The sequence below is a fragment of the Natrix helvetica genome, assembly GCF_964273705.1.
Source record: "Natrix helvetica genome assembly, chromosome: Z".
NCBI lineage: Eukaryota > Metazoa > Chordata > Lepidosauria > Squamata > Natricidae > Natrix > Natrix helvetica.
Window position 1 is genome coordinate 89,983,169 of NC_138554.1, and position 27,870 is coordinate 90,011,038.

General features: G+C 38.2%; 1 protein-coding gene and 1 long non-coding RNA gene across 4 annotated transcripts in view; one reads left to right on the forward strand and one right to left on the reverse strand.

Annotated features, from left to right (window-relative positions):
• TGFBR2 (transforming growth factor beta receptor 2) overlaps positions 1-6,545 on the reverse strand; it is a 49,906-nt gene extending 43,361 nt beyond the window's left edge. Inside the window, exons 1-2 of one of the 2 annotated variants that reach the window (XM_081971637.1) lie at positions 6,427-6,545; positions 5,437-5,754 (exon numbers count right to left, since the gene is read on the reverse strand). In XM_081971637.1, coding sequence (XP_081827763.1) covers positions 5,437-5,754; positions 6,427-6,499 — 391 coding nt within the window. In that variant the 5' untranslated portion in view covers positions 6,500-6,545. The remainder of the gene's footprint in view (positions 1-5,436; positions 5,755-6,426) is intronic. The other variant, XM_081971638.1, reaches the window with a different exon arrangement.
• LOC309402100 overlaps positions 6,120-27,870 on the forward strand; it is a 193,560-nt gene continuing 171,809 nt past the window's right edge. For both annotated transcript variants that reach the window (XR_014176834.1, XR_014176835.1), the window contains exon 1: positions 6,120-6,245. This is a non-coding gene — a long non-coding RNA (uncharacterized lncRNA). The remainder of the gene's footprint in view (positions 6,246-27,870) is intronic.

The window sequence follows — 27,870 nt, forward strand, 5'->3', positions numbered from 1 at the left end:
AGGAATATTACACAGACAATCTAACTTCTTAAAAAGCACACTTTACACATGCACAAAAGCCCGGATATGTAAGTCATGGATAATAAGACCACAAACAGGCGAAATAATTTATATTGCAATTTTTGGTTACACATGACTGTTCATTGATTTTCATTAGGACACTTAATTCTATAGTACCTCTTTTATACTGCAACATTGAAAAACAATAATGCAAATATTTTTCCACCCAATTTTAGATAGGAGTAATTAAGATAATTATCTGGTCTAAAGTAATAATATATTCTTTACACAGGTATTAAAGCTAATAGACCCATAATAGCCTAAGGGAGTCTACTTTACTTCTAGCATTATTAGTAGAATGTATTCAACAATAGAGGTGAGAAGTAAGGCTGTCTATGATGTCAGCAAAATGTCTAATTCATAAAGTTACAATCACTTTGTTTATTGCTCCTGCATTCAACTACAATTTTACAATTCTCTGGCTGGTCATAGATTACAGGTGTGTGTGTGTGTGTGTGTGTGTGTGTGTGTGTGTGTTTGTGTGTGTTTATCTTATCAGATAAAAATATTCCTAAACCTAGAAGAATTTATGGCAGGCTTTCAAGAGGTTTTCTGATTGTAATGTCAGGATCTCATTTTTTTCTAGTTGCATGAATATGTGCCTTCAATTAGTGATTGAATTTATATCTTGACTTGATTGTGTGACCCTTGGTGGTTTAAATGATGTGGGGGAAAATATTAGACCACAAAAATAAACTAAATAATAAAATTACTGACCAATGCCATGACATAAAAGCAACAATAAAAACCCCAAGAAACAAAAATAGAAAAGTCAAAGGCAGCACAATAGATAAGCATTGGAAATACTGTCTTGAAAAGCTAAACAATCTTTTTAAAGTCATGAAGGAGGAAACTAGCCTGATCTCCATGAGAGAACATTCCACAAACTCAACTCTGAGTCAACAGTAACACTTTCTAGCTTCAATGGCCCTGACAATATGGACCACAGTGAGTTTTAATAATCTAGTAGGTTGAACTGGTACAGTTTAGAGGAGATTCTTCATGTACTTAGGAACCAAATCATAAAGCACTTTTTAAGTAAATACTATTAACCACAGAGTGAAAGTGCTCCAATTCAGGATCAAAATTATGGCACACCAGTCATGAAATTATTACTTAATTTTTATTAAATGTTTATCTCGTCTTTAATATTTTATAAATAATTCCTTCTATAAGGGTATAAAGTGGGGGGAGGGCATTCTAATTTCTGGGATATGATGTTCCAGAGAGAGGGAGCCACCATGGATAAGCCCCTTGTTCTGGGTCCCACCAGATGTATCTCCCTAGAGATGGGACCTGCAACATTCCTTGCCTCCCCGCTGTAGTGAGTCAGATAGATGTAACTGGCAAGAGATGGTCCCTCCGACAACCTGGTCCCAAGCCATGAAGGACTTTAAAGATGCAACCAGCATCTTGAATTGTACCCAGAAGCAAATCAGCAACCAATGCAGCTCCCGGAGGAGAAGTGATAAGAGAGTGCACCACAGCCTCCTTAAAGTGCTGGGGCATTACCCCTTCCTATAGGGAAGCATTAATCACTGCCAGAGTCCACCCGCCTGTCACATCCAGGGAAACTTTCACAAGCTAGGAGGGACATGGTCTAAAACACAGGTGCTTGTGCGCATACTCCCTAGGATCCCGACCACTTCCTCAGGAGCAACAGGTCAAACCGTTCCCACATAACAAGGCAAGAATCTGCCTCGGGGGCTTCCACCCGATCAGCAATGAAGTTGAGCGATTTTGTCTTCCAGAAGATCTGCAAATTCATCAGGGTGCCCCTTTAGGTGGATCTCAATCTCCTGCTTCACCAGCAGGAGGTGGAACTTGCAGTGTTCCAGAGTTCCAGTGTACTTGCATGCTACTCCACATTTTTCCTCATACAGAACCAGGAAAAGGATTGCTAACTTTGTTAAGAAAACAGACTTATATTTAACTTTAGAAATTGATTTGTTTTAGAATAACTATAGTCATCATCAGTATTTCATTACCTGGGATAATAGGCACAAAAGTATTCCAATATCCTTTCAGCTATGCTTGAAATACATGTAACGTAGCATGGTATTAATGTAAAATATTGTCACTGATTTGTTATGCAAAATTTCACATGGCTAGTAGTTACTTTTGGATTGCAAAAAATTTAATTTTCTTTGTAAAGACATTCTACATGCTTTTCCTTAACTCTATATCACACATTTCTGACTTCATATTGTTTTGAAATCTGGAAAGAATGACTGACATGTAGTCAAATCAGACTGAATCTGAACAAGTTACCATCTACTTCCTTATCCATGAATTATCTTACACTGCAAGTAATTGAAGGTGGCTATCTCACAGAAAATTGCTGGGTGGTGCCATCCCATTATAAGTTACTGAAGACAATTTCAAACAAAAGCATTCCACTGAATATCCAACGAGTATTTAAATGATATCTGAATCATTTTCATTAGTTTAAACTAATCCCTGTAAAAAATAAAAACGATGGACCGAAGAACTTTCATATATGTCTCAAAGAACACAAAGCAACTTTTATTAACAAACTGTAGCTTTCATACATGCTTACCCCTTCAAAAATAGCAACCTCAAAATTTAAACTGCTATTTTGCACTGAGTTTTTTCAATTAATTTACTTTTCTTGATGAAGATTATGTAATGATCTAAACCACTTTACATATGTAATTTACACTTGATATATGTTTTGAATTCATTATTAGTAATGTTAGGCAGCTATAACAAATGTGTATAAACGAAGAAAATATAACCACCCTCCTGTAAATCATTCAAAAAGGAACATCTCAAAATTATTTGATGCTTTTGAAGTCAGCCTCCAAGTTACATATCTGTTAAGTACTTTAAGTTACTTTAAAGTAGTGACATAAGGAAAACAGGAAGACAGACGAAAACGAAAGTGTGCATGCCAAATAATTGTTAACTAAAGTTTTCACATATTCCAATCATATCCTATGAATTTTCAATAGAAAATTATCAGTTATCAGTTGAAGACACCCATTCCAACTATAATTTGGGGAGAAAGGCAACCTTGTTTATTATTTGGTCATGGGCACTTAATTTTAAACTATCCAGCTACATAGGCCAAAACTCAAACAGGTTTGTGTATGGTACTATAGGTGTCCTGAATCCTGCTCCAGAAACTCTTCAATTTTCAGGAGTAACAGCAAAATAACTATAATTTTAACCTTTTAATCTATTACCTCTTTAAAGCTCAATCAACTTAATTAATAAATTCTGGTTCCCTAGCAAGACAAGCAATGTATACATTATTATAAGCATTTTTTTTCTTAATAAGATGCATATATTTCACACCATAATATGAAGAGTCTTCAGTGAGCCTTACACTTTAAGATTCAACCACATGACAATACCACCTACTCTGGTGACATACTCCACATTATCATTACAGGAATAATATATTGAGCTATGCAAGAATTTGATCTATTACAATCACACAAGTAACCTATGATTATGATTTGTCCTCATACATTTGCTGCTCTAGTAAGAATAAAACATTTAATGTTCTAAAAATAACTTGCAGGATACTTAATATTATTACTGGTATTAATTTAAATATTAATAACATTTTAAACATACATAATTTTCCAGCACAATATGGTAATTTGTATTAATCATCAGTTTTCAAGAAACATAAAAGCATCATTACTGTATGTGGAATGTCATAATATGATTTCATTTATAAAATATATAGGGAATGGTTGCAGGATAGCATTACAGTATTGTATAGGTGAGATATTTGCTCTGCTCTAAAGAACTTGAAGTCTGAATTTTTAGATTAGTAAGGACAAATGGAAGGAATCAAATGAATATGCATGAATGTGTGTTCAAACTTTTGATCTAAAGGGGGGCAAGGGAAAAGTGGTTTTAGAAAGGTATTTCAGATATAAAATGAAGGAAACGAAAACAAGCACATTAGAAACTTTTAAGAGAATGGCAAGGCTTCTAGACAGTTACTGTACTATTATATAATACAGCTCCAGAACAATTTTTCCTTAGCTAAACCTTAAGATGAATGGACCACAACTTCCATAATGCTGGGCAATGATGATAATGATTGTAATCCTATTCATCTGCAGGACACCAAATTAGGAAATACAGTAGGTTTTTTTCAGCCTAAAGTATATCTAACCTCATAGATTCTTACTGTTCTCCAATCTAACCTAATTACAATTGTTTCCATAAACAATGAGATAACACAATCAGCATTTACCCACAAACATGATAAAAAACTCAAAATCTCAGCTTCTGTGGAAAGTAAATACTCTTTATTCATTTTATCCCTACCGTAATCCACAGAACTAATGCAACTATCACATTTTATATATCAAAAACTTTAAATATTTATCACTTTGAAGTGATACTGCACTGAAGTATATTATATGAATGCAAAGATCTGCTTCTGAAAAAGACAGAAAGCAAAATGGAGAACATAGAGATGCCTTAGATCCCAGACCAAACTCTCATACACTACTTTGATATGTATTTAACATCAGTATTTCAAAAATGAACTTACCAGACTAGTGCTTTCAGTAACAAAACTACCACATATTTTTGTGGGGGGAGGGGGAATTACTGCTAACAACTAGCTATGCAGCCTTTATATTTGTATAGAACAAGTTCTTTCTGTACAGATTACTGTGTGTGTTTGCAAAATTAAGGCAACTTGAAAATTTACTTCAAAACAAATTTGGGGATTTCTGAATCAGACATTAGCACATAATACAGTTCCTCTATTTTTGTTGCACTGCACCCCAACTCAGCAATCACTGCCAAAACTGGAACAACTGACCTGTGCATAAACAGCAACTCATCCAAGCTAGGTGTGGCAACAGCTAGAAGTGCAAAATAAGGCAGCTGTCTCTGATAACCAAAGGCCAAGATTAAAACTTCTGAACTACATTTTACTGAAATGCAAGCCCCAAATATATGCCCAGTTAGCAAAAAAAATCGTGGTACTAAGGATGGTGCCTCTGGAGTTCTTTAGGATTCAGAAAAGAACGGGAGGGGGGGGAGAGTTAACATTAGAATAAATTTGGACAAGAGACAGATTAACCCCAAATAAAGACTGTCTAGAACAGACTCTCTAAATCTGATATATTTCAGATATGCTCGACTGTTACTTTGATAATGAACCCAATAGACATGCTGACTACGGGTGATGGGGCTTCTAATCACACACATCCAGGGGTGCTAAGTCAGGGGTAGTGACTTAAACCAGTTCTTTAGAAGTGCGGTGTGAATGTTAGGAGGCTATTAAGAGAAATGTGCTGAGAGCAAAAGGGATTGGGAGGAGAGACCATCCAAACAGACAGACATCTCAGGGAGGAAATCAAAGTCCACATTTACCTGTTACCCGTCCCAGTGGGTGAGCAGTACTGTGCAGAAGAATCCACAACAAAATGTGCTTAGGAATCCAGCTCATTGTATCTCCCTCCACTCTGAGGCGGCCTTCAGACACGGGATAAAAAACAGCCTGGCCGAGACAGCTCTCGGGAACGAGGAGAGGCGGGCGGAATTCAGGGGTAGGGTGAAAGATGACGAAGCGGCTCTGAAGCAAACGTGGGATGTGGGGGGGGGGGGGGGGAGAGGCCCCAGTGGAGGTAGCGGTAGTAGTTGCGGCTTGGTACTTCTGACGTGCGTGTGCGAGTCGCTCCCTTTCTCTAGCTGTAGGGGAAACAGGAAATCTTAAAAGTTCGCAAACAGCTGGGCAGGACTTTCTTAACTCTTACAGTAGTTCCTTTTCTGGCCCTCCCTCTTCCCAGCTTCTCCCCACTCCCCGCCCGTTTCAGTATGAAGCCTCTTTAGCTCGCTCTGCCTGTCAATCATCGGCCCTCTCTTGTCTCAAGCCGTTTCTCCACAAGCTGAAGAGAGGGAAAAACAATAAATGTATGAGAAGCCCTGCCTCGGGGTTAACCCGCGGCTTGGTTCATAAAGGCGTTTTCCCCAATCATTTCGCCCATGCTTTACTCTCTCCGACTCAGGAACGCGCAGATCGCTATACGCCCAGGCTCAGAACCCTGTTATTAGTTCTAATATCCGCAATACATTTTGGTATTGTGCCATACGTGATACAAAAGAGAACGGTCGAAAACTCCTACCTTAACGCGTATTTCCGGAGCTCAGTATTTGCTCTGTTCAAAATGGTTTGCCTCAAGGTATGTTAACCCCAGATGCTATTTAGCCTAACCTGCAAGCAATTTTCCATATTTTACTGTACGCTCTAGCTTCTGTATCTAATATTTGTAAATCATGTTAAAGGTTCAGCAACACAATAAAATTAACATGTCTGTATAGTTAATAAAATCAATGTTGCAAATGTTGATCAAACTTGCTTACCTGTTGTAAGAAACCTGATGGTAAAAGAAATAGAAGCACCATTCATTTTCATGTATGTGCTTTGGAAATGCATCTGTGTACTCCAGTAAAGTTTTTAAGTCATGCTCGGTTTCCTGGTATTTTACAGTCACAGCCATTTAGTTTACTTAGCCACCACACAATGCAGAAATAGCTTGCTATTGCCTTTTTCAGGGATTTTTTTTCTTTCAGGTCTAGACTATATTCCTATTTCCTAGTGTCCCTCATCAAAATATTAAATAAAACGGAACCTGTTGCAGTTTTGTTCTCTTTTTGCTTCCCCTCCTGCAGACATTTCATTATTAGGCTAAGTAATATTTATTGCAAATATTGAAAAACTTAACAATTCAACCCAGAATTATTTACATTCTCTACTGTAGCAAGATTTGACTTTGCCCAGGTTTTTGAGATAAGTCAAAATAGGTTAGCTTTCAATATATATAATTCAGATAGTCAGTGGCTGCTTACCTACTGATTCACTTACAATTTTTGTTATGCTTTCTTATGAGGGAAATGTAGACATGAAACTTAGTAACTTGTAAATAAAGACTGTACTGACTGCCAGTGTGGTTTATGATTTAAAGTATTGGGTTAGGGCCAGACAGGCCCAGGATCAAGTATACTTTCAATTGTTAAACTACAGATGGTTTCACATTTTGCTCACTGCAACACATGGGTATTTCATGGATCTGTGCATTAAAGCAGGCCTAATGTGCCTTTTTCGTTGTTGATTGTTAAAAGGAGACCTGAGTGCCATGAAGTGGTGAGTTTGGGATAGATGGATGGATGGAAAGACAGAAAGAAGATTGAATAAAACTCATACTACGTTGAGGGTTCAGTAGTGCATTAGTCAGAATAAGTTGTACTATGCTTAACATTATCCTTGAGATAGTAATAAAGTGGATGAGGACCAAATCTAAATCCAGAAATGGCTAGTGTAAATCGATAGTTCTTGGATCCAGAGAAGCATACAAATCAGTGGTGGGTTATGACGGGCGTACCGGTGCCTGTTGGGAGGACCAGGTACCATTCTGGTACGGTGCTCCAGAGGGCCCACCCGCCGTCCTTATCTGTATTTGAGCTCTTCGGGGCTTCTGTGCATGCGCATAAAGTTTACAACTCCTGTGCAATGCTCCACCAAGCAGCTGGAGTGTCACAGAAGTGTTGCGGAGCATTGCAGATGGTAAGTATGCATGCACGTGTGCGCGCGTGCACTGCATGTGTTCATGTGGTGGAGGACGGGCCCAGTTGCACCGTACCGGTCTTAAATAATATTGCTTTCCCAGTATTATCCAATCCTGTTTATGATTTAATTGGGGCTTCAGCTCACAGTCCAATGGCCATAATATGTTCTTCTCAGTGGCAGAATTCCAAATATTATATGAAACACTCCCCAGAGTACACCTAAGTAAGCTGATTCCCTCCCACCTTTGAGTGCCTGATTAATTTTGGAAGTTTAAGTCCATACATTTTAAAGTTGCCAAGTTTGAAAATCATTGGTTTAAAATATGTATGTTTACTTAAATATTTATGGGAGAAAAAAATCTAGTTCTAGATTAGGCTGTCTGTTAGATTGCCTCTTATGCTGCTTTTTAAAAGGAAATTCTGTTTTAATGTTCGTATTTATAAATTGTATAGATTGTTGACTTTATTGTGAAGTCAATTAAATCTGCTTTCATTTTTTGTTTTGTTTTGTAGATTGTTCTGAACTGTTCTAAAAGGAAGAAGGAATACAGATATAAAATAAAATGTTAACTTTCTGTTCTTATACCTTGGTGTAAGTGAAAAATAGAGGAATAATAATCTAAAAGCAATTAATTATAGGCAGAATTCTGGAAAAAAGATAAATGCGGCACTGATAAATATTGCGATACTATTGCTCTTGGAATAGCACTTCTACATACTGTAAATAGAAGCTGGGTGATATTACACTATCAACTTCTGTTTCACTTACTTTCCTCTTTTTCAGAAGAAGAGGTAGTTCAAGGAAGTGTTTACATATCTTCCAAGGCTGATGTCTTGGACCATAACTTCCTATTTCTCAGCCAGCATAGTATTTGGTAGCTGAGAATTGTAACATCTGTAGTCCAACAAAACTGGAAGACATATCTAGGGGAAAGGATGCTTTATAGACTTAATTTTGTTGATTTGCTTTGATACTTGGGAAGAAAACTGCCCTATAAATATAGAATATGCAGAGGCCATAAAGGCAAACTAAAATAGCATCTGTAGAGTGAAAACTCTGTATCCAATTCACAGCAGTATTAGTTTACACTGAACTCTCAAATCCTCAAAGAAAACTTGTAGAACCCTTGCATTGTATCTCTAAAAGTACTCTAACTTATGACCACAATTGAGATTAAAATTTCCATTGCTAAGAAGACAGTTGTTAAATGACTTTTGTCCCATTTTACAACTTTTCCTGCCACAATTGTTAAGGGAACCCCTGCAGTTGTTAAGTTAGTAACATGGTTATTAAGTGAATTTGGCTTCCCCATTGACTTTGCTTGTCAGAAGGTCACAATATCATATCACTCTGGGACACTGTAACCATATAAATATAAACCAGTTGTCAAGTGTCTGAATTTTTATCATGTGACACAGGAATGGTCATAAGTCACTTTTTCAGTGTCATTGTAATTTCAGTCACTAAATGAATGGTTGTAAGTCTATTTCTACAATACTATTGTGGCCCTCCAGTGGCCTGCGGAGCTGGCAGCAGATTCAGACAGTGAGGAGGTTGGGGAGAAACATAGGCCAGTCCTGGAATCTAGAGAAGTCTCTGATGAAGGCTCTGTGTTGGAGGCAGAGAGGGGGCCAGAGCCATATGCCAGTTATCAGCTGCCTTCAAAGTCAGACATCATTGAGGCAGATGAACAACTGGAGCCAGTTCCCAGTGTGCACATGTGCAGAGTTGCCTCACGAAGAGAACAGCTAAAGAACAGGGGTCGACTTGGGACTTAGGACATGGGTGGATGATGAATGGCCCTCCCAGAGGAAATAAAAGAGGAGCAAAAGGGGAGTGGAGTTTGCAGGAGACAATTAGTTCGCTTAATTGGTTCGTGACTCTCCAAGACTCCTTATCAGGTTTCGCAGATAACAGCCTGTAAGCTCTCCAAGCCAGATAAGGTCTGTGACTAAATCCTCTCTTGAAAGCCTTTGCTTTGTGTGAATGAGCAGAATTCACAGTAACTTAATAAAAAGGGTTTTTGTTTTTGTTTTGGTCAGGACAAGGAGTTGCTTCATGGTTTGGGGAAGCCAAGGGCCAAACAAATACCTATACCATATAGGTACAAATACCTATACCATATAGCTATTAGGTAGTATCTGCTGCCATTCATCTCTCTCTGCAGATAACTTTCCACTTCTAACTGGTTTCTTACGATGACAATCATGACTTTCATTCTGGGAGTCAGGATCTGGGGAAGAAACAAAACAAAGTATCATTTATATCCTTAGTGAGAGAAAAAGCAATCAAAAACCTTGAAGTTTTACAAAATAATGTCATCTTACAAGGAAGTCTTACTGAAGTCTGGCACCATTGATATTTTGGGAGACTTTAACTCATGCTGCAAATAGTACAGCTATCAGTTAAATGTTTTAAGTTAATGGAAGTTTTAACATCAAATAAAAAAGGTGTGTCCTAAGTGCTAGTACAAGGCTGTCTTTGTATTTTAATTACATGTCTCCTATCGTATTAGAACTATTGTGTCATTTTGTTCTGCACTTACTGATAACTGTAACAACTGAGTGGTGATCCTATCTTGACTCATGTAATGGGATTAATGATGTAATTTCATAGCAGAGGATAGAAAGATTTACTTTTAATACAGTGGTTAGTTATTGGAACATTGATTGGGATGTTGTGTTAGACAAATGGTATACTTTTGTAGCAAGAGATTGAGCAAAATACAAAAGTTCACATTTAGAAACTTTCGAAGCTAAATTGGCTTTTAAAAAAGCCTGTCTTATATATCTTTTAAATGGCCCGTAATGTAAGGTTGCTATTGGTACACAACAAACATAGCATTTTATAGCCCTAGTCCTGTGATTTTGAAATCTATACCTATTCAATTCTAAATAGCAATAATACATCTGTACATCAGCAAGCTGGATAGAACACACAAACATCTGAGGAGAGACACAAAGTACTTGAGAGAGTGGCATTTGTATGGTATGAAATCACTTCATATTGTATCACTGCTAAAGGCATATTACAAATTAGAACCCCAGTGCTTCCATTTGTTTTTGTAAGCAGAATTGACTTAAAGTATTTTGCTCTCTGAGGAAATGGCATTTACTGACTTAAAGCAAAGTATACAGCAATGAATGCTAACTGAAAATCCCATTGTTTTCTATCAATCAGTGTTTACATCTGATAATCCCATCAAGGTGGAAGAAATCCCTTTAATACCCAGCTGCGTACTGTATTATCTTTTCCATCTGTTTGTATCTTGTAGGCCCAAAATAGGAGAGTTGTGAAATGTAGAACCCAAATATATACATACATACCTACATACCTACATACACATACACACACACACATATACATACATACATACATACATACATACATACATACATACATACATACATACATACAATGCATTTATTTATTAGTTTATTCAAAGTCTTATTTGGAGAAAAAGTATCTTGGTTTTGCAGCTCTTGGAGGGTCACTTTCCTCTGATAGTGACCTTTGAAACAGATGGATGAATCACTTCAATTCATTGGGTAGTAATGGGATTAAATGATCATTCCTTATTGAGACAGATCAGCCCCACCTTGGTTTTGCGACAACAGTGCTTCTAAAAGCAATTTGTTGCATCTAGACACAATTTGTAAAGCAAAGTGTGATGACCTTGGCATAAAATAAAGGCAGGCAGCAAAGAGCTTGACCAGAGCTTGTCTTTATTCAGCGGCAGCCATCTGTAAAACTAACTTCTGCCCTGGATGACATCATTAAAAAGGTTAACTGTTTCCTAGCCTTCTTAAAGAGCTAAGCACAGCAATTGCACTTAAAATCTAACATAAAACTTACACATCATTACATCTCCCCTCTTAAGAATAAAACATCTAATATGTTACAAAATCTTTCCATATTTTGGGTTTAATGGCTCGACCATAGTGAAAGAATGTTACCGCTGTCTGATCATCAGTAAAGTTACTATCAAGTTGTGAGTCGGTCCCAGCATTGTCACATGCTGATATGCTTACATTGTTCTTGGCGTTTTCGGTAGGCTGTATATCTGTGTTCAGAAGTTTTGTGCCATCATGTGCCTACGCTTCACTTTCCTTGTTGTTTTCTTCTTTCGACGCAGCGTCGGCAGCCGTGTCTGGACGCAGATGACACCTGTTTCTTCTCAATTGCTGTCCACACTTGGTTTCAACTACATATGATTTTGGTGAATTGCCCTCTTTGACAATTCGAGCAGGTTCCCATGTTTTCCCAGTGACTCTATGTCTCACAGCTTGCCCGGCACACAGTGGATGAAGAGGCTTGGTAGATTTATCAAAATACAGTTTTTGCTTTCTCATGTTTATGTCCCTCTGAGCTATTACCCGCTCAGAGGCTGCAATTTATGCGAAGCAGTAGGCACTGTAGTTCTCAGTGTTCTTCCCATTAACAGCTGAGCTGGTGAGCATAATCCCTCAATGGGTGTTGCACGATAGTTTAGTAGGCCCAAATACACATCCTGCCCTGACGTTTGTGCTTTCTGTATGATGGATTTGGCTATGCCAACATACTTCTCTGCTAGGCCATTGGCCTGTGGGTGATAAGGGCTTGTGGGTTTGTGCTTAATTCCCCATTCACGCAGGAAGCACTGGAATTTGGCACATGAGAATTGTGGCCCATTATCAGACACCAGTTCTTCACACACTCCATGTCGTGAAAGTATTGTCTTGAAGGCCCATATGACACTTGCCGCTTTTAAACTTTCCAGCTGCACTAGTTCAAAGTATTTGCTGTAGTAGTCTACTATTATCAGATAGTGTATGTCTCCAAAATGAAAAATGTCCGTAGCCAATCTCTGCCATGCACGTGAAGGAGCAATCCACGGTGTAAGAGGTTCTTTCGCATTGTTTTTTTGAAATGTCTGGCAGGTGTCACACTTCTTTACAAGTGTTTCAATGTCAGTGTCCAAATGAGGCCAGTAGACCACCTTCCGTGCTCTGCGCTTACACAGAGTGATGCCAAAATGTCCCTGATGAATTTGTTCCATTACTTCTGCCCGTTGCGACTTAGGTATAAGAATACGGTCACCCATTAGTATGATATCCTCATAAATGGATAGTTCATCTTTCACAGGCCAGAATTCCTGCAACTCAGGACACAGCTTCTTGCATTTTTCTGGCCAGCCATTGCACATGACACACGTTAATTTCTCTAGTACTTTATCCTGTTTGGTGTCTTGTCTTATTTTCTCCAGCTGTACATCTGATATTGGCATGTTGACTAGTATTGTATGTACCTGCTCTTCCAACTCAGGTTCATCCCTGGCTTCATGTCCTTCTGGAAACACTCTTGACATGCAATCTGCCATTGGAATTTCCTTCCCAGGCTTATACTTCACTGTGAGATCATACTGCTGTAATTTCATAATCATTTGCTGCAAGCGTGGTGGTGTAGAAGCTAGCGGTTTTTGTAGTATGTACTCCAACGGCTTGTGGTCGGTTTCTACAACTACTGGACGACCATATATGTACTGGTGAAACTTCTCACACCCATTCACAATGGCCAACATGTCTTTCTCAATTTGAGCATAATTGGCTTGTGTCGTGGTCAGTGCACGTGAAGCATAAGCCACCGGATGTCCTTGTTGAGTCAGTACAGCACCTAACCCAAACTGGGATGCATCCACTTGAAGCACAGTGTCAGCATTTACGTCACAGTATCTCAGTATTGGGCCGGGATATTTAATGATCAGTTTCTTCACTTTGTCAAAAGTCCTTTCCATGTTTGCATCCCAACACCAAATGGCAGCCTTCTGCAGCAATGCACGTAATGGTGCTGTCTGTTGTGCGAGGCCCTTAGAGAATTTCGATAGATAGTTGAAAATGCCCAATGATGTCTCCAGTTCCTTTCTGGAGGCTGGGGCCTTCATGTTAAGAACTGCTGTGATCTTCTTTGGATCAAGCTTCAAACCCTCTTTGGTTAGTAGGTTTCCAAAATATGTCACTTCTCCTACCCAATTTGCATTTTATTTGGATTGAGTTTAAGATTTCTTTCACGACATCGATTGAGCAAAGCAGTAAGGTTTCTGTCGTGCTCTACTTGATCCTTTCCATAGACCAACAAATCATCAACTATTACTTCAACACTCTGTAGACCAGCAATTAGTTCATGTGATTTCTTTTGAAATATCTCCTGTGCCGATGCTATGCCGAAAGGCACACTTGTGAAGTGCCATCGACCCGCAAGAGAGTTGAAAGTAGTGAGATAACTGCTAGCTTCGTCAAGACGCAATTGCCAGTAACCAGACTGGGTATCTAGTACACTGAACACTGTTGCTCCTACTAGCTTGTGTGCTATATCCTCTATGGTGGGGAGTTTGTAGTGTTCTCTCATTATTACTTTGTTCAGATCACGTGGATCGATGCATATACGAATTGCACCTGTGTTCTTCTTCTCCACAACAACCATAGAACTGACCCATTCCGATGGTTCAGTGACCTTCTTTACTACTCCCAACTTCTCCATCCTAGTGAGTTCCTGTCTGACTTTATCCACAAGAGTTAGAGGTATTTTCCTTGGCGCATGGATGACAGGCTGTGCACCCTCCTTTATACGTATGTGGCTTATGCCTGGGAGACACCCCAGGCCCTTGAATAGATCACAGTACTCATGTTTAATATCAGCTTCCGTCAGACCTCTGTGCCCACCATCCACAGTCATTATTATCTTCACAGGTCCAATCTCTTTACTTGATTTGAGACCTAACACAGCTGGGTCTTGCGTTTCTATCACAAACAATTGTAAAGCTCTTTCTGATCCCTTGTAAGCACATTGTACATGACAGCGACCCATTACTTTCAGCTTTTCACCACCATATCCCATTAAATTTGGTAAATTCAGAGACTCTAAAGGGGATTCATCCCTGAGGTGTTCCAGATATATGTGGCTTGGCACACAATTTACTTGTGCTCCAATATCTATTTTGAATGTGACTGGAGTTTTATTGGCCCCTATCTGTAATGTTACCTTGGCTTCATCTGTAGACTGATGTGCTTTCTGTATCGCTGCGAGATATATCGAGGAGCAGTCCGAGTTTGACCCTGCATCATCATCATTGTCCTCTATAGCGTATACAGCCCATGTTTGTGGCCTTTCGGTTCGCAAAAACGTTGACACACCCTAGCAAAATGTCCTCTTTTCCTGCATTTGTTGCATGTTTGCCCCCTTGCAGGACAGACACTGTTTTTATGGTGCATATTTCCACAATATCCACAAGCTGCTACTCTGTTACTTGTTCCAGTGCCATAGGTGCCTTTTGTTCCTTTGTATGCCCTTTCTTGACCATATCTACTGCTTTGAGTTTCTATAGCATTGATCTGGTGCTGTGTTCCTTCCAGTATCTGCATGTCTTTTCTTGATATTTCATATGCTCTGGCAATCCTTACAGCTTTCTCAAGGTTGAAGTCTTCTTCCTGCAGCAGTTTTTCCTGGACTTCCTTAGACTTACTGCCCATCAAAATACGGTCTTTAATCATATCTCCAGCATCATAAAAAGCACAGTCTTCGGCAAGCAAGTGCAGCTGGGTCACCCAATCATCCACAGATTCACCTCCACACTGGTTTCTCTCATAAAACAGCTTTCTCTGCACTGTGGAGTTTTTTTCTCGGGTTACAGTATGCTTCAAACTTTGCAAACAGTACCTCTGTTTTCTTTTTGTCCTCTGCAGTGATCTCTCCACTTGCTTGCCAGGCTCTGCACACATCACGTCCTTTCTGTCCCACACATATTAGAAAGTGTGCTGCTTTTTGCTGATTAGTCCAATTGTTTGCATCAGGTCCTGCAAACACAAGCTCTATCAGTTCCTTCCACCTTAACCAGTTTTCAGATATATTCCCTGATTCCAAATCCAGGGAAGGAGTGTTCTTTGTGTTGCTGTTTGCTGCCATGATTCTTCTCACCCCACTCTTTGTACCATTTGATGAACTTGGCATAAAATAAAGGCAGACAGCAAAGAGCTTGACCAGAGCTTGTCTTTATTCAGCAGCAGCCATCTGTAAAACTAACTTCTGCCCTGGATGACATCATTAAAAAGGTTAACTGTTTCCTAGCCTTCTTAAAGAGCTAAGCACAGCAATTGCACTTAAAATATAACATAAAACTTACACATCATTACACAAAGCACCTGATAAAAAGAGATTGTTGCAGACCTAACATTTATAGCAAAATGTCTGCAGCTAGAAAAGATTTATCAAATTAATTGTATTAACATTTAGCTCTCTGCAAAAAGCTGGGCTTCAGTGTTACTTGGAATATTCTGTTTTATTTCTCAGCTGCTTTGATGTAGCCATTCCATGTGTGGTTTGTTTCTTTCCAGAAATGGATAGTTTGAATCATAAACAGTTTTATGATATATCAGATACAGAAATCATTAATTGCATTCCAGATGCAGTCAGTTCTAGCAGAACACTGAGAAATGTTGGAATGTTCCAGGAATTGAAAACAATATTTTGAGTATTCTGGATTTTAAACTACCCTAGTTTGCTCTCCTTTATGGGATGATACTTAATGCAAAAACTTTAACAATAATTAAACATTAACATGTACTCAGGATGTTTCTGTAATTGGTATTAATTACAACTTCTATTTCTGTAGAAACAAATAAGGGTGGATATGAATTAGAAAATGGAATTATTTTTCAATATTTATCACATTTACATACTATCATGTCATGTCATTATGGGCTCATTTTTCCTTTTATTCTCACATGAACAGCTTTCTGATATAGGCTGGTATGAGACAAAGATACTAGTCCAAAACAGTGAGTTCCATATTTGAGTGGGGACTTGAGCTAGGGTTTCCTTAGTCCTAATCTGGCAGTCTAACCATTGTAGGAAGAAATGTCCTTCTGGGTTCGGCTCCAAGTGGGGAAAAAGACACTGGAGACATGGAGGCTGCTTGGAAAGATGGTTTAATGGTGGACAGGACCACATGGCTTGAGCCCTGAACAGAAAAGGTGATCACATGCTTCAATGTTGGTGGAGAAGAAGAGAAGGGAAGAGAAGGGCTGAAGAAGGGCTTGCAGGGATTTTTATAATCTGTTCTGCCCCACCTATCTGTTTCCTGTTCCTGTGTAAGAAATGTATTCTGATTGGTTGCCAGACTCACATGGGCCCATGCAGGGGCAACCCTCTAGGCTGCTGAGTTTTGAATCCAGGTTTGATTGAGTTTAGATGCCATGTGGTCAGTTGAGTAAAAGGCAATATTATCCTGCCTTCATTGCCATCCCCCCTGGAGCTGAAGGGGAGAACTCTTTATTATGTAAAGTGGACTAGCTTGGCCTTCTTAATGGCCCATTGACAAAGTGGGGATGGGCAGGAAGCTGCAGGAATTTACTCTGTGTTTAAAATGTGTTTCTCCCTTTTTCACATCCAGGAAAATATAATATTCTGCCTTATCAATATTTCCTAGGATATTTCATTTTTCTGGGAGAGGGCTGGGTGATAACTTCCTACAATCCCTCCTTTTTTTTTTCAAAACATGTGAGTGGAACGCACATGTTTTTGACAAAGGATAAAATTGGTCAGATCAGGGAAACTTAATTTTTCTGATGGAAAGGCATTGAAAGAGACAGCAGAAGGATCACTTCAGTGGCTCCCAGAGAGCTTTCAACCATGAAGGTCTTAGCAACCAGGGCACAATTTCTGGAAAGAAATTTACAATATCCAATTTACCATGGCAATTATTTTCAGGTGTTTGATATCACTTTCTGTGAGCTTCCAGACTACAAGCAAGCAGAAGTCCCAAAAAAAAACTTCACAGCCATTGAAGGATTCTTCCTTTTAAAGAAGTACAGGCTGCCCATTTCCAAGGGATTTCTTTAACTTGCCCTGGCTCCTATTTTAGTGAGGCCAAATTGAGTTTAGCTAGTGTGCAATACAAGCTATTTAGTATTTTTTTTAAAGTTACACACAATGAGCCCAGGGACTCCTATCAGAGACCACCAGTGCAACATGTCCTGCTTTACTGGGCAACTGGGCAGCATCATCATCATTATTATTATTATTTTGAGTCAGTCGGGGTTTGAGTTTTGAAGATCCTTTCTGCTACTCTTCAAGTGGGGGAATTGCCTGAGGGGAACTGACCCTCCCCCATGGGATTAAAAGGGAGATATCTGCTTTTGTGCAAGGGCAAAAATCAACCTAGGAAAAGTTTTGTGGAGTTGGGTCAAGGAGATAGTTTCAATCTAATTCTGAATGGAGCCTCTCTCTCTCCCTCTCTCTCTCTCTTTGTGTGTGTGTGTGTGTGTGTGTGTGTGTGTGTGTGTAGCTACTTCTATAATACATAAAATACAGACATTTCGGACAAAATTTCCCTCCCACCAGCCAGAAATCTAAGGTGTTCAGAACTTGCTGTGCTAGCCATTCTCAAATACAATTCTTACATGAATACATTAAACTGATTACAATATAAATGAGGCAAGGAAGAAAGCATAATAAATTTCTGTGAATGAAACAGAGAAAGAAAACTTTATCAAATTCCACCCTCCCCATAATCTTTTCAGCTGTCTTCTGGGAATTGAAAAGAGTCTTTTGGTCTTTACTTCTTCATCTCCTTCAGGGTTCTTTCATGTCTGCTGGATGGTACTAGGCTTGGCTTGCTGGTAAGAGTGGTCAGTCAGTCTTGGTAGTCTGTCCCAGGCTTGGCTAAGTTTTTTTCCCTCATGTTAGGTTTTATCAGCACGCAATCACCAGCAGCAAATTGAGAGTTATGGTTTGAGCTAGCAGTCCTTTGTTTCTGAGGTTAAAAAAAAAGAGGAAAGGCCAAGAATACAGTTCTTTACAGACATATCTTTAGTCTCATGTTGTGGAATCTCACCCATTCTGTCCAAGTGTGGAAATCCAAACATTATTTCAGGAGGCAGACGATGTAAATTTCATGGAACATGACATTCCCACTGCCTGTATGATTGAAACACTTTTGCAGTAAGATGAGTAAATTTCCAAGAGGGACAACAACTTGTGTTGCAAACAAACAAACAAGCAAGTAAAATATCATAGGGTAGAGCACCTTGACTCATAAACATTTAAAAATGCACAGGTGTAAAAGAGGGAGGGAAGAAAAACAGCTTTAAAAAAATTGCAATTAAAAAAAGGTACTTTGAGTCAACACTCCAAAATATCAAATTTCATTCAGATGGAAGCAAATTCTCATTAAGTATGTTAAAACATTTACAAATGTAAGCAAAATATCTCAAAATAATTTCTTTTTATAGGTTTAATTAAGCATTTTAAACCTCAAAAATTTCAAGAAAAAAAAAATCAAAATTGTATTCAGAGCAAAGAAATGTAACTGCATAATTTTTATATGCAGATAAAAGATCACAATAGTGAAAGGTAAGCGGAGCAGATCACCCATTTACTCCAAATTTCTCAGAAGAGAGGGGAAAAAAAGTGGTTAAAGTGAGGAGAAAAAATTTCAGCCTTTAATGACCCAAAAGGAAGGAGGGAAAGAAGGAGGGGGGAATGCCCAGAGGGATTTACAGGTATCACTGGGGCGTTTCATACACACACTCATGGTAAAAATGAGCAGACACTCATTCTCCCCGCCTTTCCTACTTCCCTCCAAAGAATGACCCAGAAGGAAGAGGGGGGGAGGGGGAAATTCACACAGGCAATCACGTGGATCTCTGGATCCATTCACTTATCACTCCCTGGGGCATGGGGGACATATGCTCACATTCATAATGCAATCAGACCTTCATGCTTGCTCATGCCAAACAATCATAGGTATTTCAGGAAGCTTTTTTTTTCACAAGCCACCAAGCTTCATTTTCTTTTATTAGAGGATCTCACCCTCCCTTCAGGTTTGGAAATGATAACACACATGCATACACACACATACCATTAAACAACCTTGTAACTTACTGCTTCTTTATATGAAAGGGAATCAAACTACATTCATACCAACTTTTACCATCAACATACTCACATTTGCACTGCAATCATTAATTTCACATACAAAAATCCCATTTCATTCTTTCTTCATGCAAGGCAGTTATTACAATTACTTCAGGGAGCTGTACATAAGCCAATGAACTCCATTTTCTATTATTAAAGGATCTCAACTTCCCTCCAGGTCTGGAAATGATCACGCACTAGATTGTTAATGCCTGTCTCTGCCCTGGGGTGTTCGTTTCTAATTTGGACCTGCCAGCGGACGCTGGCTAATTTTTAAAGATCCAAATTCTATCTTGATATCCCAGCACGCGCTGGCATTTTTAAATATCAAGATGTATAGAAACAATGTACAGAGATGTTTGTCCACACATTGTTTGCATTCAGCCAGGGTTCTAGGTTGGCGCTCCCAGCACATGCTGGGATATTTTTAAAGATCCAAGATGTATGGAGACTTTCATTAACACATCATTTGCATCTGGGTGGGGCCCTTGATTCATCTGATGGTGGCCAGAAAATCAGCAAATTTGTTGACAAAATCTAAATCAAAACTGCCTTCTGGAGGCCAGGTTTTTACTTTAGGACTAATAGAGTAGGTTGGTCAGAAAAATGTGCAGAGGGTTTTTACTCAGGTTGAAGGCAAACCTTTAGTAGGAATTTCCTTCATTTCATACATGCACACACAAGGCGACACTCTCCTCCTCCCCCCAAAGGAAAAAAAAATCTATACTCACCTGAAGAGTACAATCTTCTAGGGCTGAAAAACATGAGAACAAGGTTCCCTCCCCCCACAGAAAAGGCATTGTTGGAGGATTAGAGGTAAGGGAGGGGCATGGGGGGGTAAATAGCTTGCAGGCAGAGTTTGAAAAAATAAAACCATTAGTTACTAAGCAGATAAACAGATAAACATTATGGGGATATCACAGATGAGAAATGGGGTCTGGATTCACATGCTTCAGGAAAGAAATGAACAGGTAAAATCATTTAAGCACACAATAAATGCAAGGATGAAACTTTTCTTGCAAACATTTCCTGGGTTGTTACTTTAAGGTATAGGCAAGGAAGGAAGGAAGAAAAAAATATCTTTACTCTGTCTCTGCTGGCCAAAACAGATGCAAAGCAAAGATTCCCTCCACCTTCACTCAGTTTTGTGGGCCCAACAAACTGAGCGAAGGCAATTTCTGCCAGCTTACTCTTTTCTTTCTTTGAACACTTTAAAATTATTGTCTTTTTTTGGGGGGGGATTGGAGACATTTTATAGTTACAATTACCTCGAGGGCACACAAAGACTTAGACATACACACACAGAGACAAAGAGGGCATAACAAAACTCATGAATTTCACAAACAAAATCATTCCCACCCTGAATCTCAGTTAAATTGGGGAAGGCACAAATCTTAACAAACAAAAACCACGTGGTTGCATAGAAGACAGAGAAAGAGACAGACAAGAGAAAAAAAAGAAACATTTCAACATTTCCCTTTTCTTTTAAGTACCTTTATGTAGCCAAATTAGTTTTCCTGTGTCATCTTTCAGCAAAGCCCATTTCTCACACAATTTCCTTGCTCTCAGCCAAAATCTTGGCATCTAAGGAAATCTCCGAGGGCACTTCTGGCCACCCACGAGCTAACACTTCCCATGACCCTTTACATGCAGGGCTCACTTTGGCCTAGCCGGGTGCCACCCACCGTAAGTTTTCAGAAAAAAAAAGATTCTGGGAAGGACTTCGATTCCCTACGAAGTATTCGGCCCCTTCTCTCAGGGAATCACCTGGGTTTTGAGGATCAAAAAAAGTGATCCTTGAGGACCTCTGCCCCTCTCTCTGCAGTTAGTACCAGGCACCTCTACTCTTTTACACCATGGGCCTTTGCTTTTTTTCTTTTTTTGCTTTCACAGGACAAAGCAACAACAACAAAAAATATTCATTCACTTTTCCATCCATTTTCACACACACTCTCCTTTCCCTAACAGAAGGTCCGTGCTCTGGCCTGACCCTAATACTTTCCAGGCTCTCTTGGTAAAACACATAGAGGAACCAGGATCCAGCTGTGATTGGGAGAAAGATTTCATCACTCACACACATACAGGCATACACACATTTCCCATGCTTTGCCATGCTTTAAAATTAAATTTAGAGAATTAAAATTTAGAGGTACTCACCTTCTTTCCAGGCAGCCTTTGAGCTCAAACTCAAAACCCCTTTAAAATCTAGATCCAAATGGTTAAGGCCAAGATAAAGTCCACCCACAGACTCAATGGGGTCTGTGCCGGCATGGGAGGCTTACCTGGGCCATATCCATTTGTTAGGCTAGCTTGGAGTCCCTTCGTGGTCGCCAATTGTTGGAAGAAATGTCCTTCTGGGTTCGGCTCCAAGTGGGGAAAAAGACACTGGAGACATGGAGGCTGCTTGGAAAGATGGTTTAATGGTGGACAGGACCACATGGCTTGAGCCCTGAACAGAAAAGGTGATCACATGCTTCAATGTTCGTGGAGAAGAAGAGAAGGGAAGAGAAGGGCTGAAGAAGGGCTTGCAGGGATTTTTATAATCTGTTCTGCCCCACCTATCTGTTTCCTGTTCCTGTGTAAGAAATGTATTCTGATTGGTTGCCAGACTCACATGGGCCCATGCAGGGGCAACCCTCTAGGCTGCTGAGTTTTGAATCCAGGTTTGATTGAGTTTAGATGCCATGTGGTCAGTTGAGTAAAAGGCAATATCATCCTGCCTTCATTGCCATCCCCCCTGGAGCTGAAGGGGAGAACTCTTTATTATGTAAAGTGGACTAGCTTGGCCTTCTTAATGGCCCATTGACAAAGTGGGGATGAGCAGGAAGCTGCAGGAATTTACTCTGTGTTTAAAATGTGTTTCTCCCTTTTTCACATCCAGGAAAATATAATATTCTGCCTTATCAATATTTCCTAGGATATTTCATTTTTCTGGGAGAGGGCTGGGTGATAACTTCCTACACCATTATGTCACAATGCCTTTCCAATGTATGTGTCAAGTACATAAATTGTCATAAAGGAACTAGCTTTTTATGAGAAGCAAATTAAACTCAGTACAGTAACTAAAGCTTTATGATGTGAATCCAAAGTATTCATCTATAAAGGAAATTACCTGCAACATCTCTGCAAGTCACTTCCATTTTATTCTTAATTAGTGAGACTTCATAAAGAAGATTTTGTCTAGTTCCACATAGTACTTTAAAGAGTATCAGAGGGTAATTAAGTAAATTGGCAGAGTAGAAAAAAGTTATATAATGAAAGGTTAAAATAGCTGAATATATTTAGTGGAAAAAACTACTTCATAGTGAATGAAGAAGAAGAAAGTATTCTTCTGTCATACAAAGGGTGACAAATATTTGTTCCCTAGTTCCCAATCAGTGGCTTTGAAACACTGTAATAATAGAACAGTTAAAATTAAGCATGCTCCAATGTCAAAGAATAGGAAATGCTTAATTGATGAATTTATGTGGTTTAAATTTTGCTTTTCTGCCAAAAAACCAAACATACATACATACATACAGTATAGTAAAAAAACTCAAGAATACATTTTGGTCTTTAAAAGTCACAGGTAAAGCCAGACATCTCTAAGCAATGAGTTCTACTATTGAGGTGACACCAGAGCGTTTTTTCCATTGTTTGCTTTAATGTAACTCCTAAAGCAACTAATTTCAGTGACTCTGTAAGAACTACAACAAATCCAACAACTTCAAGTCATAATAGAAGATCATAAGCATGCTTTTTCAGTCACTGATAAATAAGAATACTCCAATGTACAAAATGAATACTAAGTCATCTGCGAATGCTTGTACTTTGTAATGTTCTTTTTTTATTTCCAAATAAAATTTGGAATTTATTTCTTTTATTTCTGGATCTTGTGTAATCTTTCTAAACAAGACTTCCAGGGTTGGTATGAATAATAGAGGAGATAGTGGACATCCTTGTCTTGAGCCTTTACTTATGCTAAAAAAATTGGTTGTCTCCCTTTTACTAACACTTTCGCTGTTTCTTTGGAATATATTGTTTGGATCGTATTTACAAAGTTTTCACTAAAGCCCATACCTTTCAATTGTAATAAACTCCCAGCTCATATTATCAAAGGCTTTTTGTGCATTCAAGAAAATCAACTCTAGCTGTTTTTCAGGATGGGCTTCGTAATATTCCAATATGTTCAAGATAATCCTCATATTATTTTTTAGATGTCTTTTAAGTATGAAACCATTTCCATCAGGATGTATAAATTCGTTTAGGAATCTTTTTAATCCCACTGAAATTATAGAGGCATATATTTTGTACTCTACATTTAATAATGATATTGGTCTGTAGTTTTTTATATGTTGGGAATCTGTATCTTCTTTTGGTATTAATATAATATATGCTTATGTCCATGTTTTGGGGAGCTTGGTCTTTGATAGCACTTCATTACAGACCTTCAGCCTTGACAGTCCTACTGTCTCTTGTAAATGTTTATAGAGTTCTGCCAGAAGCCCATCTGGTCCAGGTGTTTTGTTGTTTTTTGTCTTTTAATTGTTCCTGTTATTTCCAATATTGGAATGGAATGTTATTGTCGTTATTTTTTTGTTTAACATTGCTCTCAACATTTTTCCAAATGTTGTTTTACTGTATCTTCTGCCATTTTTTTCTTGACTGTAGAATTTCCTTAAAAAATTTCTGGATTATTTTTTGTCTTCATTGTAGTAATGGAGAATTCCTTTCTCGTCTATCAGTTTGTGTATCGTTTTCTTCTCTTTCTCTTTTTTCAGTTTGTATGCTAGCCATCTACCTGGCTTATTTGCATTTTCAAAACAAATTTGTTTTGCTATTTTAATTTTTGGTGCGATTTCCTCTTGTACTATTAGGTTCAATTTATGTTTTATTAGATCAGTTTTCTCTTATTTTTTTGGGGGGGGGGTCATTCTGCAATTCTGTCTCCAATTTTTTAAGCTCTATAGTGTATGTTCCTGTTTTTTCCTTTCCTTTTTCTTGCTATATATGTTATTGCTAATCCTTGGATATATGCTTTTGCCATGTCCCAAACAGTTTGCAGTGATGTTTCTTTTTTCCTATTTTCTTTGAAGAAAAATTCCATTTCTTTTCCCATCATTTGAATAAACTCCTTGTCTTTTAAAATAGTTTGATTCAGTGTCCATTTCGGTTTCCTTCTTTGTCCCTTCCATGTAACTTTTATGGAGTTATTGTCTGCTCATATGTTCATTTCTATATCTACCTCTTGAACATCTGTCCTTGTTTCTGACATCAGACATACCATGTTTATTCTTGACATGCCTATTGGTGCCTATTCAAGTAAAATGTATATTGATTTGGCTGGGTTTCGCTCTTCATATATCCTATAGGCCTATTTCTTGTGTCATTTCAAAAAAGATTTTTGGAAGTGTCCTTGTTTTTTTACTTTAAAAAATTACTTCTATAATCTATTTTGGCGTCCACAATTAAAGTCCCCTATCATACGTATGTTTTTGTGGTCCATTTCAATTATTTTTTTTATGAAGTCTTTTGTAGAACTCTTCCTATTGTTTGGAACATATATTGCAATCAAAAGGATCTGTTTCTGGTTTATTAGAAACTTTACCATTAGTATTCTCCCTTCTTTATATTTGTTTGGCTTTTAATGACTCTCTAACATATAATGCCACTCCTCTTTTCTTTCAATGTGCTAATGCTGAATATAGTTTACCGATTTTGGGGTATTCCAATAAGTTGCCATGTTGTTTTTTAATGTGCACTTCCTGAAGACGAATTATATCCAATCTTAATCTTTGTAGTTTTGTTAAGATTTTTTCCCCTTTCCATGTGAGAGTCCAATCCATTTATGTTAATAGATAACATCTTTGCTTCTTACATCTTTTCATTTGTATATAGGTCTTACCCTTCTAGTTTTATCTCCCTCTGTCTTTTTATTATTGCATTTTCTCGTTTTGCCCGCTCCTTTCTCCCCTTCTCTCTTTCTTCTTGATCTAGGGCTTTTTCTTCTATTTGTATTTCCTCTTGACTTTTACTTTCTACCTCCTCTCTGTGTCCCTGTTCTTCATTTGCAGTGAAATGGTGTTATAAGAATTCATATGCTTTATTTAATGTACCCACCCTACGTTTTGCCAGGTGACCAGAATTCCTTCTGGTATCAGCCATCTGAAAGTCGCATTATATTTAATCAATTGTGCTGTCAAAAATTGATATTGTCTCCTCTGCTCTCTAACTCTCCTGGGGATCTGTTTTAAAGTCATGATTTCTCTCCCTTTATACTCCAAGGGGTTCTCTCTAGTTCTTTTATATATTTCATATCTCAACATCTTTTTAGTAACTTTTTTGGTTGTTTGTGTCTTCTTACATAATTCATATCCTGCCCCATACATCCCTACGACCAATCCGCTCACACAGAGAAGGACTTCTTCGGGTGCCGTCCGCCAAACAGTGTCGGGGGGCGACACCCAGGAGCAGAGCCTTCTCTGTGATGGGCCCAGCCCTATGGAATGACCTCCCCCGTGACATCAGGACTACTTCCGATCTCCGCTCCTTCCGTGTACAGTTGAAGACCCACCTCTTTCAATTATCTGGCCTGGCTCAACCGTAAATTTTTCTTACTCCTCCTGACAGTTCTTTTAAATTTTTAAATTTTAAATTGTGTTTTTACAATTGGGGTATTTTAATGGTGACTTTTAATTGTCCAATGTGATGTAATTTGTTACCTCCTCCGTGCATGTATGTCCTGTATATATGTATGTTTATGTGTTTGTATACATGTTTTATGTTTTATATACACCGCCCCGAGTCCTGTCTGGAAAGGGAGCGGCTAATAAATTTAAATTTTTTATTATTATTATTATTATTATTATTATTATTATTATTATTATTATTATTATTATTATTATTATTATTATTATTATTATTCTAAATATTTCATCAATTTTCCTTTCTATCTCTTGTTTATCTTTCTGTAGTAGTCCAGCCAGCAATCCTGTCATCACGTCAGCTAGGTCTTCCTCTTTCACGATGTTCTGAAATCTCAAATAGTAGCTTGCCTTCTCCATCATTAGAAAAATTACTGTCTCTTCTAATTCTTTGTTGGCCTGTGATACATTTTGGTCCATTTCCTCCATTTTTTCCTGTTTGCTCAGACTTTATTTCCATTTTCTACATCCTCTGTTCATTCTTCACTATCATTTGCTGAAAATTCCTCATCTTTTCATCCATCTTCCATATATCTCCCTTCATCTCCCCTATATCATTCTTAATCTCATAATGGTTTTTTGACATAGCTTCCTGACTTTTGGTCATTGCTTCTTGGATCGATAGTAACATCACTTGCATACTCTGAAGGGAACTTGTTTTCTCCAGATCTAGCATACTTTATTGATCTTTGGTTGGATGGGCTTGATGCTGCTGCTGCTGCTGCTGAGGGTGTAGATGCAGCCTTCTTACATTAGACATATTTGATATATTTATTATCTCTAATAATCAGCGGGAAGCTTGTCAGGGGAGGAAAGACAAAATGGTTATATCTACACAGAGAAAAACCTTCCCACACACCCCAGGTGTACCTCCTTCAATTCCCTGGTATTGTATCTGTAGAAATATATCCAAAATCAAAATTTTCCAATCATCACCATTTAACAAAAATAAGTCTTTAGTCTACACTATTAATATGATATTAATAGTTCTGTCAGGTCTGTTAATTACTCATACTTAAGGGTATAAGTATAATCTTTATTCTCATTGTACTTAAATACAATGAAATTGGTATTTCCTTTATTCTTCTTCTTCCAACAATTAAATTTATAATCTAAATAGATCTGTCTGCGCTGCTATTGTTTTATTCCTTTTACAAATCCTTTTAAGAATTAGAATATATAATCCACTAAGGCCCCCAAACCCATCAGGTCACCCAAGCTTTCCTTTCCGAGACGTACCTAGATGAAAACACAATTTCCAAGTTCACAAAGAGTACTTCTTTTTTCACTTTTCCACAGCTCCAGCTGCTTACCAATTGTCTCAGGATATCTCAAAAGTCGTTATGGAGTCTTTATAAATCTGACCACAGTCACTTCTTACAGTCTCTTCTGGACAGTATATGGCACTCTTACTCTCTTTTAAATGCTCAGAAAGTTTCCCCTCAAATGTTCCAAATCCAATGTCAATCCAAAAAATAATAATCAATCCAATAAATACTAATCAATCCAATAGGTATTAATAAATATATTTTTACTGATCTTCCAATATTTAAAGTTCTTTCAAGGTAGTTCACCCAGGCTTTCTTTTCGCTCAAGCTTAGTTCCTTA